The following is a 20,399-nucleotide window of genomic DNA, read 5'->3' on the forward strand; positions in this document are numbered from 1 at the left end:
TCGATCTAGAGAACAGACGGGCAGAATCTTAGGACAACATTCTACAAATAGAACATGGTGCTTTCTCCTCCCGCAGCAGATGACCATTCGTACCCCGTCAGCAGTTAAAGGAAGTGGGTCTGTGGGACTTATGTATTGGCGCTCACAGGTGCAGGCATCATAGGGAATTTAAAGCATAAGAAAATGCCAAAGGGCAGCAATGGAATCTCTCCACTTTTTAAACGAACTTTTACAATTCAACCACAGAAAGTCTACTGATTTGCAGTGTTAAAGTTATCTACAGTTTCCAGCTCATTTCTGCTGTAGAAATGCGCCACAAATGGCTACTGTTTCTAATAAGCTTGTGGATTTTTGAAAGCTTTCATCACAACTATAACCGAGTGTCCTGACACTATGTGTTGCCACTTCTCTATTTTCAAACTGCTGACCGCATTTGCAGGGGGAGCGACAGAGTGATTCAGTGAATTTTCACTCTGGCTGCTGTTTGCTGCCTCCTCCTGCCAGCATCACCGTGAGCAGGAACTTAGCCCGTGGGGAATTGCATGGGCAAATTCCTACATTCTTATTACTCCCACACTCCCATAGTGGGCTAGCCGAGCTCAAAGGCAGCGCAGGTCGTATGCAGGGTGAGAGAATCGTAGCTCTGATTCTCTGAGATGCACTCACAGAATTAGCCCTATAATTTATATTCTATTTGGCCAATTTAATTAAGGTGCTCACCTGCCTTTGGCAGTTCTGTCAATTTGTGCTTTGTTGAAGTAGCAGGTTATTAAGTTCATGAATAGGGCAGTACTTGCCAAGGTTTACTCGGGTTCTAATTATCGGTTATTCAACAACAACTTGCCTTTAACTAAATCTAACGCCTTTAATGTAGTAAAACATCCCAAGGCTCTTCACACAAGCATAAACAGATAAAATTTGAGATATTGGGGCAGGTAGCCAAAAACTTTGTCAAAGAGGTAGGTTTTAAGAAGCGTCAAAGGAAGAGAGAGAGGTGGAGAGGTTTAGGGAGGAAATTCTAGATCTTAGGGCCCAGATAGCTGAAGGCATAGCCGCCAATGGTGGGGCAATTAAAATCGGAAATTTAGGAATGCAGAGATGTCAGAGGGTTGTAGGACTGGAGGAGGTTACAGAGAAAGAGAGGGGCGAGGCCATGGAGTGATTTGAACACCAGGATGAGAATTTTAAAATCAAGACATTGCTGGACCGGGAGCCAATGTAGGTCAGTGAGCACAGGGGTGATGGGTGAAGGAGACTTGGTGCTAGTTAGGATACGGGCAGCAGAGTTTTGGATGAGCTGAAGTTTACAATATTCTGTAGAACATTGTGAAATTCTCATTGGGTTAGCCTGCACAGGGGAAGATGTGCTCTGTTGATTGTTTCTAGTGAAATTGTAGACGTATTCTTTATATACATCAATGACTTCACAAAAATAGCAAACGGAGGAAATCTTCCCCCATCACATTTGTCACCGATGTAAAAATGTGGTGAATAACAGTAAATGGAATCCTTGGTTTTGTATCTGGAAGCATAGAATACAAAAGCAAGGAGGCAATGTTGCCTCTGTACCAGGCATTGGTTAGGCTACAGTTGGAGTATTGTGCACAGTTTTGGGCACTCCATTATAGGAAGGATATAAAATGAAATGTGAAAGTTACATCAGTAGGATGTTATCAGGGACGTGGGTTATAGTTATGAAGACAGATGTGAGAAATTAGAGCTTTTTCACTAGATCTGAGAAGGTTAAACGGTAACTTGATAGAGCTCTTCCAAGATTATGAAAGGTTAGGATAATTAAATAGTGAGAGATTGTTTCCACTGGTCAGTAATAAAAGGGCACAGATATACGATAGTCACAAAAAGAATTGAAGGGGAAGTTCGAAAACAATGGTCACCAATTCTCCACTGGCTGAATGTCCAGAGGGTGGTTAGGATGTGGAATTCTCTGCCACAAACCTTTGTTGAAGCAGAGTCAGTGAATTCATTTAAAATGGGAATTAGATAGTTACTTGAATAAGAGGAATATTAAAGGCAACAGGGAGCGAGCAGGAGAGTGGGATTAGAGTTAGTGATCTTGTGTGGGGGAAAACGCTGGCATAGACTTGATGGGCTGTATGGTCTAGCCTGTTCCTGTGCTGTAATATTCTGTGATTTCCAATGCAACGGCAACCTTCTCCAGCCTCAGTGATTCATCGGTACAGGGAGATGGTACTCACAGCGAAAGAAAGAAAGAAACAGAAAGAAAGAAAGACTACTAAACAATTAAATATATAACAGCAATTTCTGAAAGTACAGTGGTGTTCCTTTACACACATGCTATTGTGTGGTTGGTGCACTCTATCACCATCTTAACCAGTGGGCTAATCATTGGATGTGCTGATGTCTCCAAGTGCAGTATTATGATGCTGCAAGTGTCGAGAGGGGTTATGGAAGGTATTGACTGAAAGAAAGATTTGCATTTATATAGCGCCTTTCATGACCTCAGGACGTCCCAAAACACTTTACAGCCAATGAAGCACTTTTGAAGTGTAGTCACTGTTGTAACACAGGAAACGTGGCAGCCAATTTGTGCACAGCAAGGTCCCACAAACAACAATGTGATAATGACCAGATCATCTGTTATAGTGATGTTGGTTGAGGGATAAATATTGGCCAGAACATGGGGAGAACTCCCCTGCTCTTCTTCAAAATAGTACCATAGAATCTTTTATGTCAACCTAAGAGGGCAGATGGAGCCTCGGTTTAACATCTCATCTGAAAGACAGCATCTCCGACAGTGCAGCACTCCCTCAGTACTGCAGTGAAGTATCTGCCTGGATTTTGTGCTCAAGTCTCCTAAGTGGGACTTGAACCCACGACCTTCTGACTTAGAGACGAGAGTGCAACCACAGAGCCACGGCTGACACCTGGCCTACAAATCATGGGTTGTAACTAACTGCAGAGTGCACTGTGACAAAAGTTTTTTTTAAACTTCATGTGTTAACAGCTGAAATGATTATTGGATACAAAACATTGCCGGTTCCATCTGGGAACCTGGTGAGAAACTTTTGACCACTTGGGTAATATTTCTCCACAATTTCAAGGGTTCTCTGTGGGAAAAAACACAGAAGGCATCCTATTATAATTCATTCGGTCTCTCGGATTCACATTACTTCTTCACTCACCTTCGTGTAATGAAATAAAAATCTGACTAAAAAAACCAGAAAACAAATCCAGGCTCCGACTGCAAAATAAGTGAGATATCCGATGGCCCTTTTCCCAATCGTCTTCTCCTGAATGCACCGAGTTTATGCTGGCCGCAGGCCTCCAGCACCTTGCCTACGTAGTCATTCTTCATGTGTGACCCCGGGACAGTAAAGTGTTGGCAGACTATTCAACTGTAAAAGGCATCACCCACTTGACATACCTGTGCACTTTCCAGCAGCAACCACTAGATGGTGATCAGGAGCAGGAAGCCTGGCCAATCATCACCTCTCCAATGCCCAGGAGCAGTGGTTTGTCATTTTGTGAACATTTTGCTATTCTCTCTCCACAACCTTCTTGCCTCTGTTCTCAGGAGGAGGGGCTCTTACCAGACAGAGGCTGGTGCTGACTGCCTGCATCTTGTTTTTCTAATTCCCCCCTCCCAGGGTGTTAAAACATTGAGCTTTGGTTCTGCTTGTGTATATTAAAGTCGGATTTATTCATTCAGTGCTGCGCCTGCTAACTCGACTTTGGTCGGAGTTCTCCCTGCCATGGTGCACTGCACTGCACAGCATGGCACTGGACTACCATCAAAGTCTGTCGCAGGAATCCCAGATACAAAAGCAATCCTGTGTACAAAGGAAAACACTATCTAAAATATAGCCCTCATCCCTTGACCATTTAATCCTGTCCTGCTAAATCCCAGCAATCTCAGTGGGCAGTGATGAGCTCAATGTGTGTGGAAGGGTGGTCTGAATAATGACTAGCGATGAAACAGGAAATATCTGTTTCTTGTTTAGCAAACCAGCACTACAATTGTACACTTACACACCTTTTTAAAGCTGAGTTTAGCTATTGACAGCACACTAGAAGATGTTTAAAAGCAACACAGGGGCATTTGGGCAAAGAGAGGACATTTATAGTGCACCATATCACATCCTCAGCAATCCCAAAGCAAGCACATCACATCCAATTCATTATCTTTGACGTGTAGTTAATGTTGTGTAGGCAAAATGGCAACCAATCTCACACAGCAGCTGAGATAAATAAATAATCTGTTTTTTGCTGGTGTTTGTTGAAGGATGAACGTTGGCCAGGCACATGGAGAACTCTGCTCTTCACATAGTGCAATGGAATCCTTAGCGTCAACTCTCTGTTCTTTAGATACTGTCATGGGATCTCAGAGTCGTTCTGAATGTCTCATCTGAAAGACCGCACCTCCAACAAAGCAGCATTCCCTCAGTACTGCACTGGAGAATCAGCCTAGATTATGTCCTAGAAATTCCATGGTACCGCACCCATTTTTCGGGCGCTAAACATGCACCTGAAGCCTTCAATATCGCGGGCAGGAAGCACACGCTCATTACTAGCTGGAAGTGCAATGTCTCCCATATTGGTATAGACAAAAAAATAGGCGGCCAGGGCCCATGCCTCAAACAGGCGTCAGGTTCTTTGCATATGTAAATAAGGGGCCTAGCCTGTTTGAGGCTTCCTCTGCAATATTGGTTTGCCCTGAGACAGCCAGTGGCGGCTGCATTCAGGAAAACCAGGTCTACATGTGGCTCAACAGGCCACCACCAAAAAGGTAAGTTTGTTCAAAATACTCACCTGACTATAGAACTGAGACAAGAGGGCGTGTCTTCCCGACCCCACAGTAAAACGAGGGCTGCTTCCGCCATTGCTCACCCACCCTGGCTATCACTCCCCACCACCCCCACCCCGATCTCGGGGCCCCCGATCCTCACCTCCACCAGGCCCCCCTTTCCCGGTCACTGTTACCCAACCCCCTCTCCCGGTCACTGTTACCCAACCCCCCCCCCCCCCTCTCCCGGTCACTGTTACCACCCCCCCCCCCCTCTCCCGGTCACTGTTACCCAACCCCCCCCCCCCCCCCTCTCCCGGTCACTGTTACCCAACCCCCCCCCCCCCTCTCCCGGTCACTGTTACCCAACCCCCTCTCCCGGTCACTGTACTGTTACCACCCCCCCCCCCCCCTCTCCCGGTCACTGTTACCCAACCCCCTCTCCCGGTCACTGTACTGTTACCACCCCCCCCCCCCCTCTCCCGGTCACTGTTACCCAACCCCATCTCCCGGTCACTGTTACCACCCCCCCCCCCCCCCCCCTCTCCCGGTCACTGTTACCACCCCCCCCCCCCCCCTCTCCCGGTCACTGTTACCCAACCCCATCTCCCGGTCACTGTTACCACCCCCCCCCCCCCCCCATCTCCCGGTCACTGTTACCACCCCCCCCCCCCATCTCCCGGTCACTGTTACCACCCCCCCCCCCCCCATCTCCCGGTCACTGTTACCACCCCCCCCCCACCCCTCTCCCGGTCACTGTTACCACCCCCCCCCCCACCCCTCTCCCGGTCACTGTTACCACCACCCCCCCCACCCCTCTCCCGGTCACTGTTACCACCCCCCCCCCTCTCCCGGTCACTGTTGCCACCCCCCCCCCCCCTCTCCCGGTCACTGTTACCACACACCCCCCTCTCCCGGTCACTGTTACCACACCCCCCCCCTCTCCCGGTCACTGTTACCACACCCCCCCCCTCTCCCGGTCACTGTTACCCCCCCCCTCTCCCGGTCACTGTTACCCCCCCCTCCTCTCCCGGTCACTGTTACCCCCCTCTCCTCTCCCGGTCACTGTTACCCCCCCCTCCTCTCCCGGTCACTGTTACCCCCCTCTCCTCTCCCGGTCACTGTTACCCCCCCCTCCTCTCCCGGTCACTGTTACCCCCCCCTCCTCTCCCGGTCACTGTTACCCCCCCCTCCTCTCCCGGTCACTGTTACCCCCCCCTCCTCTCCCGGTCACTGTTACCCCCCCCCCCCCTCCTCTCCCGGTCACTGTTACCCCCCCCCCTCTCCCGGTCACTGTTACCACCCCCCCTCCTCTCCCGGTCACTGTTACCACCCCCCCTCCTCTCCCGGTCACTGTTACCACCCCCCCTCCTCTCCCGGTCACTGTTACCACCCCCCCTCCTCTCCCGGTCACTGTTACCACCCCCCCTCCTCTCCCGGTCACTGTTACCACCCCCCCTCCTCTCCCGGTCACTGTTACCACCCCCCCTCCTCTCCCGGTCACTGTTACCACCCCCCCTCCTCTCCCGGTCACTGTTACCACCCCCCCTCCTCTCCCGGTCACTGTTACCACCCCCCCTCCTCTCCCGGTCACTGTTACCCCCCCCCTTCATCTCCCGGTCACTGTTACCCCCCCCCCCTTCATCTCCCGGTCACTGTTACCCCCCCCCCTTCATCTCCCGGTCACTGTTAACCCCCCCCCCCCTCTCCCGGTCACTGTTACCCCCCCCCCCCTCTCCCGGTCACTGTTACCCCCCCCTCTCCCGGTCACTGTTACCCCCCCCTCTCCCGGTCACTGTTACCCCCCCCCCCCCCCACCCCTCTCCCGGTCACTGTTACCCCCCCCTCTCCCGGTCACTGTTACCCCCCCCCCCCCCCACCCCTCTCCCGGTCACTGTTACCCCCCACCTCTCCCGATCACTGCCAGCCCCCTTCTCCCGGTCACCTTTAACGACTTCTCTGCAGTCTGATCTTCGAGACCTCTTCTCTGGCGAGCTGCCTGGGGACACCCATTAGGTGTCTACAGCTCGCCGGTTCAATGATAATGAGGACCAAGGCCAACATTAGTTGCATCTCTGGCCTATCCATTCAGGCGCAGGGCACGAAGGACTTGCTACCGCTGTGTACTCAAGTCCTGGATTGGGGCATGAACCCACATCCTTTTCAGAGATGAGAGTATCACCACTGATCCAAGCTGACTGGGAGCTGGGAGCCCCGTTGAATGAAATGGATACAGTGGCCTGCCTCACCTTTGGCTCCTCGTAGAATTGTACACTGGGAACGTAAAGCGAGAGATCTTCGGATTTACCAGAGGTTGCTGAAGTAGGTCTTAACGTCCAACCTTGTTTCTTACAATATTCTGATGACAGCCTGTATGAGATGGTCTTCATTTGAGCTGAAACAATCACAGTAATGAATGAAATGAACAATAGCTAATTCTCGGAGGTAAGCTGGGTTAAAAACCATAATGTTCTTTAGTAGTTTTTTTTTAATTAGTAGAATTTATGTTCTTTTCCTTTTCTTCTAATCTCCACACATCAAAAATTGGATCTTCCAACTTAGCTAAGTTTGAAGAAAGGGGCACGTCCGATAGAATGGATACGAGAAATGAGAATTGTATAGTAAAGGGAACCTTTATTAAAACGTTTGCATTCAAGCACTTTCTGGGCTACAGATGACCCCTTCATATCATCCCCTTTAATGTCCCCATTACTAGTGGTTATATACGAATCTTACTGTTGTCCAATGGAGTCAACATCAGTTACAACTGTGCTCTTTATCTATTTTCTAAGCCAGGGATGGTTAAAGAGAAAGATTTCAAAATCCTATTCAGACTCCAAATCCCCCTTTTTTGGAAACGGCCAACCTGCAATCAATCCCTGAACTGCCCAGGCATCAAGCACAGTGAGGGAGAGAGTTCACTCGTCATGCGGTGAAATTCCCCTCGTCGAGAATTTTAGCAAAAAAAACTCGGCATGAAGACACGAATGGGAAATCCCATTATGTGATCACGGCAACTTATTTTGGCTAAAGTTGCTGACAGGAGGAATTTCAGTTGGTAATGTACTGTGTGCCACCCAGTTCACTCACGACTGGGTTCAGAACCCTTTCAGTGCTCTGGTACAGTGCTACTTATTTGCTCAATAACTGGTCCAGCATCAGCAACCCATATTAATTTTTTATGAACTTCTTCCCATCCTATAAGATCTCCAATATGGCACTAGTGGCTATTGTTCATTGCAATCCCCCCCCCCCCTCAACTTTGGATAGTTAACCAGACTACAACACCAATGAGTGTGCACTGACGGGATCAGGAAAGCTCCTTTTAGGTCATCTCTCCAGCCATGATCATGAGATTAATCTTGACTTTGGCACAATTAGAAGATGCAGTAGCTCATTGCCACTTTACAGCCAAGTTCTAACCCTATGGGTGAATCCATTCTTCCACTATTGAAGTGGAGACATTGAAGAGGAAGCAGGATCCCAAGAGGTTTCTTTTGGTCATCTTTTCTGCTGATGGAACTCTGGCCAAAGCAGATTGGTCATCGCATGTGTGTGGAGGAAGGACCTCGGACATGGCCTCATTTACTTTGTAACTAAGCAAATCTGTCAGAGAGAGCTGCTGCCAGTAGCAGAAGGGTGTCCCCTATGCACAAATGTTCTTGGTTTTTGGACCATCCAACCTGTATGCCACAGTCATCGAGAATTTCCTGATTAGTTGTACTAGTAACTCAGAACCATGACCAAGGGGCAGCATTGTTAAATCCCTCTGCCAAAAGGAATAGAGGATAAAGTAGCAGGGAAACAAAGAGCAAACAACTGCAGATGCTGGGAGCAGATCCAGTCCTTTGGAAGGACAGGCTGGTGCCTCCGTCACAACACTGTGCAGGTGGGGCAGTCTGCACTCTCGGTGTTGACCTTTCTTTCTTCTCCCAGGGTTTCTGGCCTATTGGACCCTACTCTGCTTTGCCAGCTTTTTATGCTTCCATTTCTACCTGCCTTACTCCCCACCGCCCCCACCCCAAACCGACCAGCCTCAATCGGCTCAACTACTCTCACGTTCTCTGTGACTCATAAACGCCTTTAATTTTTCTCATTATGCCTCCTATTGCCTCATGTTAACTTCACTTCAGCTATGTGTGTGTGTATTTGTATGCCCACGTGCATGTGAGTGTATGATATACGTGTATGCACGCATGTTTGTGTGCACGTATGTGCACGTGCGTGTATCTGTTTGTCTTCATGTGTGTGTTTGTGTGCATACGTGTCCGCATGTCTGTGCGCGCACGTGTGTCAGTTTTTTCTACCCTTCCCTTTGTTCTCTTCCTTTTTCAATGTTGTTTAATGGTAACATCTTCTGGTTCTGACGTTTCACACTTGAAATGTTAACCCCTCTGTTCTCTCCACATTGTGGTCTGCCCTGCTGAGTGCTTCCAACATTACCTGGTTCTGCTTCGGGATTGACAGGAGTTGCATCGCCCAGCCAGTAAATTCCATCATTAAACTCAGCTGAAAACTTATCACACAATTTGCTCAGAGTTTGAAAGGTTGCAACTATCAGCCCATCAACCTCCAGACTGTGCTCCTTTAGCCCACTGCCAATGTTCTCTATACCTGTTGAGAGAAGTCATGATTTGTAGGATACCATAGCTCTTCTTTTACCTTAGGGGTCAGAGATTTCGCATTCTACTGTGAGGCACTGGTCCCGCTCGTCACTCTCAGGAGTTGGTGCTCCTTCCTCGTCTTAACAATCTGGGGAATCTGAGGGCTTTGATACGTGTGGTATTTTTCCCTTGCTCTCAGGGAGTGGCTGGACTTCAGGGAGATTGAGCAATGTGTTTGTTTTGGCATCCATTCTTAGTTTAGGTCTCCTGTGCCACATATCCCTCCAATTTTGCTCCATAACCAGCTTGTGGTATGTGTGTGTGAGAAGTCGATCCATTCTGATATTCCTTTATGCTTCTGGTGAAACTGGGAACCATCATATTGGGATAACAGGTAAATATCTCGGTCCCACCGCTTCATGGTGCAGCATTAACCACAATTTACACTAACCAGCCGGAGTTCCTGCTTCCCCATTCATGGAAGCAGATTTCTGAAGTTCAGGGCAGTCATACGGAGAACCTGGAACCTCAGTGAGCTTCCAATATGCTGCAACTGAATTCACTCAGACTAGACCTAATCTGCCATTTAGCTCTGGGTAGAGTTTGCTTACTACAGAGCCACACAAAAATGGCTCTAAGTCTTTGGCTGACAACAAGGCAGCGAGAGAGAGAGAGAGAGAGAGAGAGTGTGTGTGAGGAAGGAGATTATTGGAAAATTTGCAACTGTATCCACCAGAATAACTTTTCAATCATTATATAATTAAAATCTTTTCAGCCATAAATGCTGAGTGGACAATTCTGTTTGGCCTCCTCCCGAGGTTCCTGACCATCATAGATACCAGTGTCCAGCCAATTTGGTTCGCTCCATGTGACATTGAGAAACGGCTGAGTGCACTGGACACAGCAAAGGCTCTAGATCTTGACAACATCCTAGCTGTAATGCACCAGAGCTAGTCGCTCTCCTGGCCCAACTCTTCCAATACAGTTATGACACTGGCATCTACCTGACACTGTGGAATATTGCTCAAGTATGTCCCATCCAAAGAACAGGGATAAATCCAACCCGACCAATTACCAGCATATCGGCTTCCTCCCGACCATCAGTAAAGTGACAGAAAGAATCATCAATGACACCTACTTACAGATGCTCAGTTTGGGTTCTGCCAGAGCCACTGAGCACCAGACCTCATCACAGCCTTGATCCAGACATAGATGCAAGAGCTGAATGCCAGAGGAGTGGTGAGAGTAGCTGTCCTTGACATCAAGGCAGCATTTGACTGACTTTGGCACCAAGGAGCCCTAGAGAACTTGATATCAATGGGGGCAAAGGGAAAAGCCTCCAGTGGCTGGAGCGATACCTGACACAAAGCGAGATGATTGTGGTTGTTGGAGGCCACTCATTGCAGCCTGAGGATATCAATATAGGAGTTCCTCAGGGCAGCGTTCCAGGCCCAACCACTTTCGGCTGCTTGATCAATGACCTTCCCTCCGTCATAAGGTCAGGTGTTGGGTTGTTCATTGGCAATTGCACAGCGTTCAGCTTCATTACCTGGATGGGAGCAACTGCACCAATACTCAAGAAGCTCGACACCATGCAGGGCCGATTAGTTTGTTTGATCACTGGACTTAATATCGACCCCCACCTCCACCAGCGCGCTGTGGCTGCAGTGTGTACAATCTACAGGGTGCACAACTCACCAAGCTCACTTCAACAGCATCTCCATTTGCCGTGGCCACTATCTCCGATAAGGACCAAAGCAGCAATGTTGAGGGAACACCATCACCTCCAAGTTCCCCTCCAAGTTACACACTATCCGGATTTGGACATATATTGCTGTTCCTTCATTGTTGCTGAGTCGAGATTCTGAAAGTTGCTACCTATCACCATGTGGGAGCACCGCTGCTACATGGACTGCCATGGTTTAGGGAGAAGGTCCAAAACCACCTGCTCTGTGCAACTATGGATGGGCAATAAACATGGGTCTGCTAGTGTCACCCAAATCCCGAGAACAAATTTTAAAAATCAATGATAATTAAAGAACGCTGTCTACTATATCAATCTTCTTTCCCAAACTTTGGAAAAGTATTCATTTTACCTGTTTCCAGAGTTCTTCAGCTATTGTATTTAGGTCTTATTTAAATAACTATCTTCACTCCATAGTAAAAATATAGTTACATATATTGTAAATGCAACATGCTTGAATTGAGTAATAACTGGTAATCACTGTTTGCAATAGAGAATCATAGAATCTTACCACACAGGAGGCCATTCAGCCCATTGTGCCTATGGCTCTTTGAAAGAGCTATCCAATCCCCTGATCTTTCCCCATAACCCTGCAAACTTTCCATTTTCAAGTATTTATCCAATTCCCTTTTGAAAGTTACTATTGAGTCTGCTTCCACCACCTTTTCGGGCAGTGCATTCCAGATCATAACAACTCACTGCGTAAAAAAAATCTTTCCTCATCTTCCCTCTAGTTCTTTTGCCAATTACCTTAAATCTGTGTCCTCTGGTTACCGACCCATCCTGCCAGTGGAGACAGTTTCTCCTTATTTACTCTATCAAAACCCCTCAGAATTTTGAACGCCTCTATCAAATCTCCCCTTAACCTTCTCTGCTCTTAAGAGAACAACCCCAGCTTCTTCAGTCTCTCTACATAACTGAAGTCACTCATCCCTGGTACCATTCTGGTAATTATTCTCTGCACCCTCTCTAAGGCCTTGACATCCTTCCTAAAGTGTGATGCCCAAAATTGGACACAATACTCCAGCTGAGGCCTAACCAATGATCTATAAAAGTTTAGCATAACTTCCTTGCTTTTGAGCATATGAACGTCTCTGTTCTCTGAGCATGTGCTTCTGGGCCAGCAGCCGAGCACCCTGGGTGACACTCACTCTCTGTTTGAAGAGACCAATATATTTTGAATAGGTTGTTGCTTCTGTCGCAATATCAAACAGACGATTGCTGTGCCAACGCAGTAAGTGCCTGACCCCCCCCCACCTCAATATCGCCAACCGTCCTTTCTAGACAGGCATCACTTAATAAGTCACAGGCACAGCTAATATATTAAATGTTACCTACTGAAAATGACTTTATCTCCATACACAACGGAGCTCATGTACATCACCACTTCCAGATTTTTCAGCCTGCAAACAATTGATACAAGGTGCAAAAAAATTACTGACTGTTTTACAAACAAAAACACTCACATATCTTGTTAAAAGAGTATAATGGAGTGCACTTAAGATGAATGGGCTGCTCTTTAGTGGCATCTGGATCAGTATTTTTTTGGTTAAGTAAGGAAGATACAGAAAAAGGTTGGTACAGAACCTACATTTTGCCCCCCGATGTAACTTGCCCTCTTAGTGTACACAACACTGTACAATAATCCCAACTGTGGTTGAAGACACTTTATGGCAGCTTTGTTAGAGCAATTGTTCACAAGATAATTGTAGATAAGGGAGGCCATTCAGCCTCAAGGTGCCGCAAGGATCGGTGCTTGGGCCTCAGCTATTTACAATCTATATCAATGACTTAGGTGAAGGGACCGAGTGTAATGTATCCGCGGACCAACAATCACCACCCAGCTCCGCATTTCTCGAGAATGTCCATTCACTTGCAAACCAAGGCCCTTGTCATTCACCCTGCCTCCAACAAGTATGAGGAATTCAATGACTTCTTTATCACTAAGATTCAGACTGTCCATTCAGCTGCTTCTGCTGTTTCCCCCCCCTTACCCTTGCCCACCAAGCCAAACCTCCCCTGAAGCTTCTCATGCCCTAGCTCTGAGCCTGTGTCTCTCTCTAGTTTCTCTCCTATTTTCGCTCGTGCCCTCTCCAAGCTCATCTTGTCCATGAGACCCACCTTCTACTCCCTCAACCCTATTCCCACTAAACTGCTGACCACCCAACTTCCCTTCCTGGCCACCATGCTAGCTGACATTGTAAATGGTTCCCTCTCCTCGGGTACTATCCCCTCCCTTTAAAAACCTCTATCATCATCCCCGTCCTTAATAACCCACCCTTGACCCCACTGTTCGTGCACACTACTGCCCCATCTCCAATCTCCCTTTGCTCTCCAAAGTTATTAAATGTGTTGTCACCTCCCAAATCCATGCCCATCTTTCCTAGAAATCCAAGTTTGAATCTTTCTAATCAGGTTTCCGCCCATGCCACAGAACTGAAACGGACCTTATCAAAATAACAAATGACATCTTCTGTGACTGTGACCGTGGTAAACTATCCCTCCTCATCCTTCTCCACCTGTCTGCAGCCTTTGACACGATCGACCGTACCATCCTCCTCCTACGCCTCTCCTCAGTTGTCCAGCTGAGTGGGAGTGCCCTCGCTTGGTTCCATTCTTACCTGTCTGATCGTTCAAGAGCATCTCCAGCAATTACTTCTTTTCCCACCGCAGCACCATTACCAGCGGAGTCCCCCAAGGTTATATCCTTGACCCCCTCATCTTCCTTACCTACACGCTGCCCCTCGGCGACATCATCCAAAGACATGGGGTCAGGTTCCAAATGTGTGCTGATGGCATCCAATTCTCCACCACCTCCCTTGACTCCTCCACTGCCTCTGCGGTGTCAGACTGCTTGTCCGACATCCAGTCTTGGTTGAGCCTCATTACCTCCAGTTGAACATTAAGAAAACTGAATCCATTGTCTTCGGCCCCCACCACGAACTCTGTCAACGATTCCATTCCCTTCCCCGATCATTGTCTCAGGCTGAACCAGAATGCTCACAACCTCAACATCGTATTCAACTCTGAGATGAGCTTCCGACCCCACATCCTCTCCATCACAAAGGTCGCCTACTTCTACCTCCGTAACATCGCCCGTCTCCATCCCTGCCTCAGGCTATCTGCTGCTAAAACCCTCATCCATGGCTTTGTCACCTCCAGACTCAACTATTCCATCCCATCTTCTATCCTCTCTAAACATCGTCTCATCTAAAACTCTGCAGCCCGTATCCTATGCTACACCAGGTCCACTCAGCTATTCCCTATACCTGTTGACCTACATTGGTGCACTGTCCTTCAATTTAAAATTTTCATCCTCATGTTTAATTTCCTCATGGCCTCGTCCCTCCCTACTTCCGTAACCTCCACCACCTCTACACCCCTCCCAGAACTCTCCGTTCTCCTGATTCTGGCCATTTGTACATCCCCTTCCCTTCACCCCACCATTGGAAGCCATGCCTTCAACCATCTAAGCTCTACACTGTGGAATTCCCTCCCTAAACCTCTCCACCGTCCTCTCCTCCTTTGGGACCTCCTTAAAACCTATTTTTTTGACCAAGCTTTTGGTCACCTTTCCTAATAACTTCTTCTTTGGCTCAATGCCCATTTTTGTTTGAAACTTCTTGGAATGTTTTGTCTACTTAAAAGACAAACACCACCCCCCGCCCCCCCACCCAGTAAAACACCAGCACTTCCCTTCAGCATTGCAGCTGAGATAGGTAACCCGGGCGAGAGAGGGGGGCAACCCGGGCGAGAGAGGGGGGCAACCCGGGCGAGAGAGAGGGGACAAGACTCTCCACAGAACCTCAGATTTTCCCTCTAATATATTGTATCATGGAACCATATCTTATATTAAAAAAATACTTTTCCCAAACTCTATTATACATTAGCTGTAAGAATCACGGAGGAAAGTTGTTGAACTGGAAATGAATTTCAGGATGGACAATTAAAAATGGGCTTTATCGGGGAGGGGGAAATCAAATCTTTGGTTTTTTTTGAGTACTGGACGCTTTTTAAATCTGCCCTGTCTTTTCTGACACTTCAGTGCAGTACTGTAGGAGTGCTGCACTGTCGGAGGTGCAGTCTTTCAGATGAGATGTTAAACTGAGGCCCCATCTGCCCCCTCAGGTGGACGTGAAAGGTCCCACGGTATTATTTGAAAAAGGGCAGCGGAGTGCTCCCAGTGTCCTCTCAACGAACATTTAAAAAAGATTATCTGGTCATTTATCTCATTGCTGTTTGCGAGACCTTGCTGTGCGCAAATTGGCTGCTGCAGTTCCCTTCATTACAACAGCGACTTCACTTCATAAGTACTCCACTGACTGTGAAGTTCTTTGGGATGTTATGAAAGGCACTGTATAAATGCAAGTTCTTGATTTCATTGTTAAATAATGATAATGCCCCTTTAAGAAAAAACAAAATTGCATGAAGTAAGCATTTTAAGAATTTAGGGCCATCCCTTGATTTGGGACAATGCGGTATTTTTTGGGTTGGAGAATTGGGTGCAAAGGTTTGTGGCACTCTCGATTTACTGGCCAATATTAACTGGACACTGCACTAGCAGTGGAGCCTCTGAACCTACCCCTTTACTCCTGGACAGCTGCTGCTCCCTTACCTTTTTGCTAGGTGCATTTTTGCTTGATCGATTTCCTCTTCCGTTGCATGGAACCCATGGAGCTCTGAACTGACCTCCTCGTAATCTGGATTCGCCTCCCGGTTCATCAAAATCTGCTGATATAATTCCCAGCTCAAGTTGCAACAAAAAAGCTGTGTGCACAAAATTGTTAGGAAATAGTTTTTTTTAAAAAGTGCTGCCAGACTGAAAGAATGCAAACTTCAAAAAAAAGAGCATGGGAAGCAAAATCTATTCAATGATTACATTCAGTTTCAAAATTCACTTGCACACGTGCCCCCAACTTCTTTTACCTCATCTGGATCTTTGGAGTCTAACTGCTCTGGGGCTGGGAAGGGCATTCTGAACTGATTACAGAACTCACAAATAGTGATATTGGCGGTGTTGACCATAAGAAGTTGAGCATCCTAAGGAAAGAGCAAAAAAAAACAACTTGCATTTATATATCGCCGTGAACAGAATAAAACGATCCCAAAGCGCTTCGCAGAGAGGTGCAAAGAATTGGACACTGAGCAGTTGGACTGAGAAGGATTCAGGATTGTGACTGAAGGCAAGGTCAAAGAGGCAGATTTCAAAGGAGGAGGAAAAGAGGTGGAGAGTTCCAAAGTGTGTGGGGTCGAAATGGCTGAAAGCTCTGTGGTTGAAGATGGAATGGGTGGGAGTTGAGGGGGGTGGGAGAAGGGGGGCCTGTGTTTACGGAAACATGGAGTTGAGGGAGGTTGTAGCGATAGGGAGGAGCAAGGTTACGGGGACTTGTAGAAGGGGACAAGTATTTAGAAATTGATTTATGCGGGGAGCCAACGAAGGTCAGCGAGGACAGTAAACATTCATAATCGCATGGATACAAACCAGCTAATTCCATGAATATCCGACTTCAGATACATTGGGCAAATCTTCATAGTTTACTAGATTACACAATGCATTTCAGAAATTAATGACAGAGGTTTTCATATTTATTCGGAGAGACTTCTGTATGAGGCCGCTGATGGGAAAAATGGATGGAATTGTGCAATACAATACTGAAAATCAAAATCCCTACCCAAGGTAATAAAAATAGAATCTGACTTATTCAGTAACCAAATGCTCATGAGCTTAATTCTAAACGGATGGAATCGCAGAACATGAGCCTCCCACACCCCCAAATATTGGTCAGCAACCCCAGAATCATAGGTAATAAGGGAAGATCTTAACTTATTCAGTAAACCAGTGACCTGGCTCCTGAAGGAACGTTGATATCAAAGTTCATTGAGGGAAGGTGTCAAAAGTCTGTGGACGGAAGGTGTCCAATGTCCGCTCACCTGCACCTCCTAACGGATGAGATGAAGGGGTCTGTTTTGAAGTGGGGGGTGGGGGGGGGGGGGGGGGAATTTAAAAAAAAATTGTCTGAGCACATGTCTTAAAAGCAAATCCAGCTGCTTTTGCAGTTCCAAACCTGCAGGCCAGCACTCTGAATAATTCAAAGGAAGTTACCAGAGCTTAGTAAATACAGTGGGTGTCCCACAGCATTGCTCATGTTAGGTCAATAACATCACTCCATATAAAAGGAAGGTATTGTATAACATTAATCAGGGCCAGAGTGGTCTCCTGGACTAGTTTTGGTCACCAAAGGGGTTGGAGAGGAATTTTCCAGAATTATTCCCCCCATAACTGTCCTGGGAATTTATCTGGATTTTCGCCTCTCCCAGGAGATCACATGGTTTTCGGGTGTGGTGGGGAGCGTATATATTGTGACACACGAGGTATCGTAGCTGTGTGGGACAGGCTGGATGGACCAGTGGGTCTTATCCTATCCGTCATTGTCGTATGTTGGTATGCTGAAAACACAGCATTTTATGATTTGCCCCTTTAAGAAAGAGACAAGTACAGGAGGTAGAAGGTGTAATAGTAAAAATCATTGTTTTAAAAAATGTAAACTTTTCTACATTCACAGCTACATTGGAGCTGCTCAACTGTTTTAAATTTGTTTTAACATACTTCTCCGCGGCCAGCTGCTACTCTTGAGAAAATGGAAGTCAAAGCTGACTCAATCAGGTTGGAGAATGATGGAGGCATGTGATAGAATAGAATCAACGAAAGGTTACAGTACGGAAGGAGGCCATTCGGCCCATCGAATGCACGCCAGCTCTATGCAAGAGCAATCCAGCTAGTCCCACTCCCCCACCTTTCCCTGTAGCCCTGCAAGTTTTTTCCTTTCAAGTACTTATCCAGTTCCCTTTTGAAGGCCATGATTGAATCTGCCTCCACCACCCCTTCGGGCAGTGCATTCCAGATCCTAACCACTCGCTGTGTAAAAATAAGTTTTCCCAGGTTAGGAAGTACAATTTCAAAATTTGAGAATGACACCAAATTGGGGGGTTTAGTTAATACAGAGGAAGACTGCGACAAAATACAAGGAGATGTTAATAAACTTGCAGAATGGCAAATGAATTTCATTACATTGATAAGTATGAGGTGGTGCATTTTGGTAGGAGGTATAAGGAGGCCACATACACCCGGGAAAATAACAGTCTTAATGGGCTAGAGGAGCAAAGGGATCTGGGGGTACAGATCATTAAAAGTAGCAATGCAAGGCCATAAAAAGTGCAAACAGAGCAGTGGGGTTCATTTCTGGAAGAACAGAATTGAAAAGCAAGGAAGTTATGTTAAATTTGTATAGAAGCTTAGTTAGATCACACTTGGAATGCTGTGAACAGTTCTGGTCTCCACATTACAGAAAGGATATAGAGGCACTGGAGAAAGTGCAAAAAAGATTTGCAAGGATGATACCAGATTTGAGAGGTTATAACCATCAGGAAAGATTGAACAGACTGGGGCTCTTTTCTCTGGAAAAGAAAAAACCAAGGGATGACCTGATAGAGGTCTTTAAAATAATGAAGGAGTTTGATAGGGTAGATGTAGAGATGTTGTTTCCATTTGTGGGGGAGTCCAAAGCTAGGGGCCATAAACATAAGACAGTCACTAATAAATCCAATAGGAAATTCAGGAGAAACTTCTTTACTCAGAGAGTGGTAAGAATGTGGAACTTGCTACCACAAGGAGCGGTTGCGGTGAATAGCACAGATGCCTTTAAGGGGAAGCTAGATAAGTACATGGGGAAGAAAGGAATCGAAGGATATGCTGAAAGGGAGAGATGAAGTAGGATGGGAGGAGGCTCGTGTGGAGCATAAACACCGGCATAGACCAGTTGGGCCGAATGGCTTGTTTCTGTGCTGAAAATTCTATGCTTAATTGTGACTGAGAAGTATAATAGAGAAGCATTACATGAAATGTTACACTAAAGTGTCACGAGATCCATGTGATAGTGCATACCGTACACTAAACTTTTAATATTTTGCCAACAAATGTCTAGCGTTTCTCACAGTGTGTCCCACCATTAAGCATCATATTAGTATAGGGCCATATCACTAGTGTGTCCCACCGTTAAGCATCACACTAGTATAGGGCCATATCACTAGAGTGTCCCACCGTTAAGCATCACACTAGTATAGGGCCATATCACTAGAGTGTCCCACCGTTAAGCATCACACTAGGCCATATCATTTGTGTGTCCCACCACCAAGATTCTTTCAGTAGGCACTAGCAATTGGCTAGTTTCTTTGCTGCATATTTTACAACAGGAAAATGGATGGAAAACTGGGAAATTATCAGTTGTTAGGAATATTTCTTTTTGGATGAAATGAAAGACAATTACTGCAAAATGTCTCTCAAAAAGTAACTAAACAGTCAGGAAGTGGTGAGGGGAACAAGGAGTTCAGAAGAAAAAAAAAACTACAAAAAGAGTCAAATAATATAGACCATAGATTGGAAAGAATGAAAACCACAATGACATATAACAGAAGTCAATTATAAAGCAATTTGAAATCTACTCACATTATCAGAATCAGACTGCTCAGCCTGAACATCTTCAATATTAGACTCTCCTCTTTCCGTCTTCTTTTGATACAGTTCATCATTAAACAAAGGAGAAACAGAAAGTGAGAACGAGCTGCTAAGTGTGATATTTGTGTACATTTACATAATCCTAGTAGTCTCTTGATCCTTAATTCAAAAGCTGTGCATGCAATTTCTTTTTGATTTCATTACTTGTGTCTCATTAGCACAAGATCTCTTCAAGCCCTCGGACATTCAGTAACCGGCCCCTCCCCACCCACCCTCTCAAATCCAACCCATCAAAACAATCACATTGTCCCACAATTTCAAACGCTTTACGAGGAAAAATCTTTTACATTTGGTATACTCCCAGACTCTCCCATTAACTCGACTGCTGAATTGCTCAGTAATTATTCCGTTTCTTTTAAGGTGGGGAATTAAGGTTTATTTTGTTCGACCTCAAGGAAACAATGTCATTGCTGGGCAATGGAACACTTTTCTACGCTGGTTACATAATATCAGCAGCAAGTACTCCCAGCTCAGGTGCAGTTGATCCAGGCAGAGAGTAAAACTTGCTCTTTTCTGCCCCAAAGATTCACTTTAACTCCTAACCTCAGAAGAACACCCCCAACTGTACTGTTAAGTTCTGGTTCTAATTAACTCATGATATACCAATTCAACATATTACTTCATTAGTCAAAAAGTCCATGCAGATATAATTAGACACTACATTAATAGACTGTTAACAAGAGTCTATCAGACCTATTCTAATACAAGCCGTAA

The 20,399-nt window shown here is 46.3% G+C and overlaps 1 protein-coding gene across 6 annotated transcripts in view; it reads right to left on the reverse strand.

Annotated features, from left to right (window-relative positions):
• The window catches only part of LOC137327100 (glutamate-rich protein 6-like), a 66,518-nt gene that overhangs the window by 19,427 nt on the left and 26,692 nt on the right, over positions 1-20,399 (reverse strand). For 3 of the 6 annotated variants that reach the window (XM_067992541.1, XM_067992537.1, XM_067992538.1), the window contains 6 exons: positions 19,617-19,679; positions 16,040-16,153; positions 15,729-15,880; positions 12,452-12,516; positions 7,015-7,160; positions 3,007-3,089 (listed from right to left, as the gene is read on the reverse strand). In XM_067992541.1, coding sequence (XP_067848642.1) covers positions 3,007-3,089; positions 7,015-7,160; positions 12,452-12,516; positions 15,729-15,880; positions 16,040-16,153; positions 19,617-19,679 — 623 coding nt within the window. The remainder of the gene's footprint in view (positions 1-3,006; positions 3,090-7,014; positions 7,161-12,451; positions 12,517-15,728; positions 15,881-16,039; positions 16,154-19,616; positions 19,680-20,399) is intronic. The other 3 variants (XM_067992539.1, XM_067992543.1, XM_067992542.1) reach the window with 3 other exon arrangements.

The sequence above is a fragment of the Heptranchias perlo genome, chromosome 11 (genome assembly GCF_035084215.1).
Source record: "Heptranchias perlo isolate sHepPer1 chromosome 11, sHepPer1.hap1, whole genome shotgun sequence".
NCBI lineage: Eukaryota > Metazoa > Chordata > Chondrichthyes > Hexanchiformes > Hexanchidae > Heptranchias > Heptranchias perlo.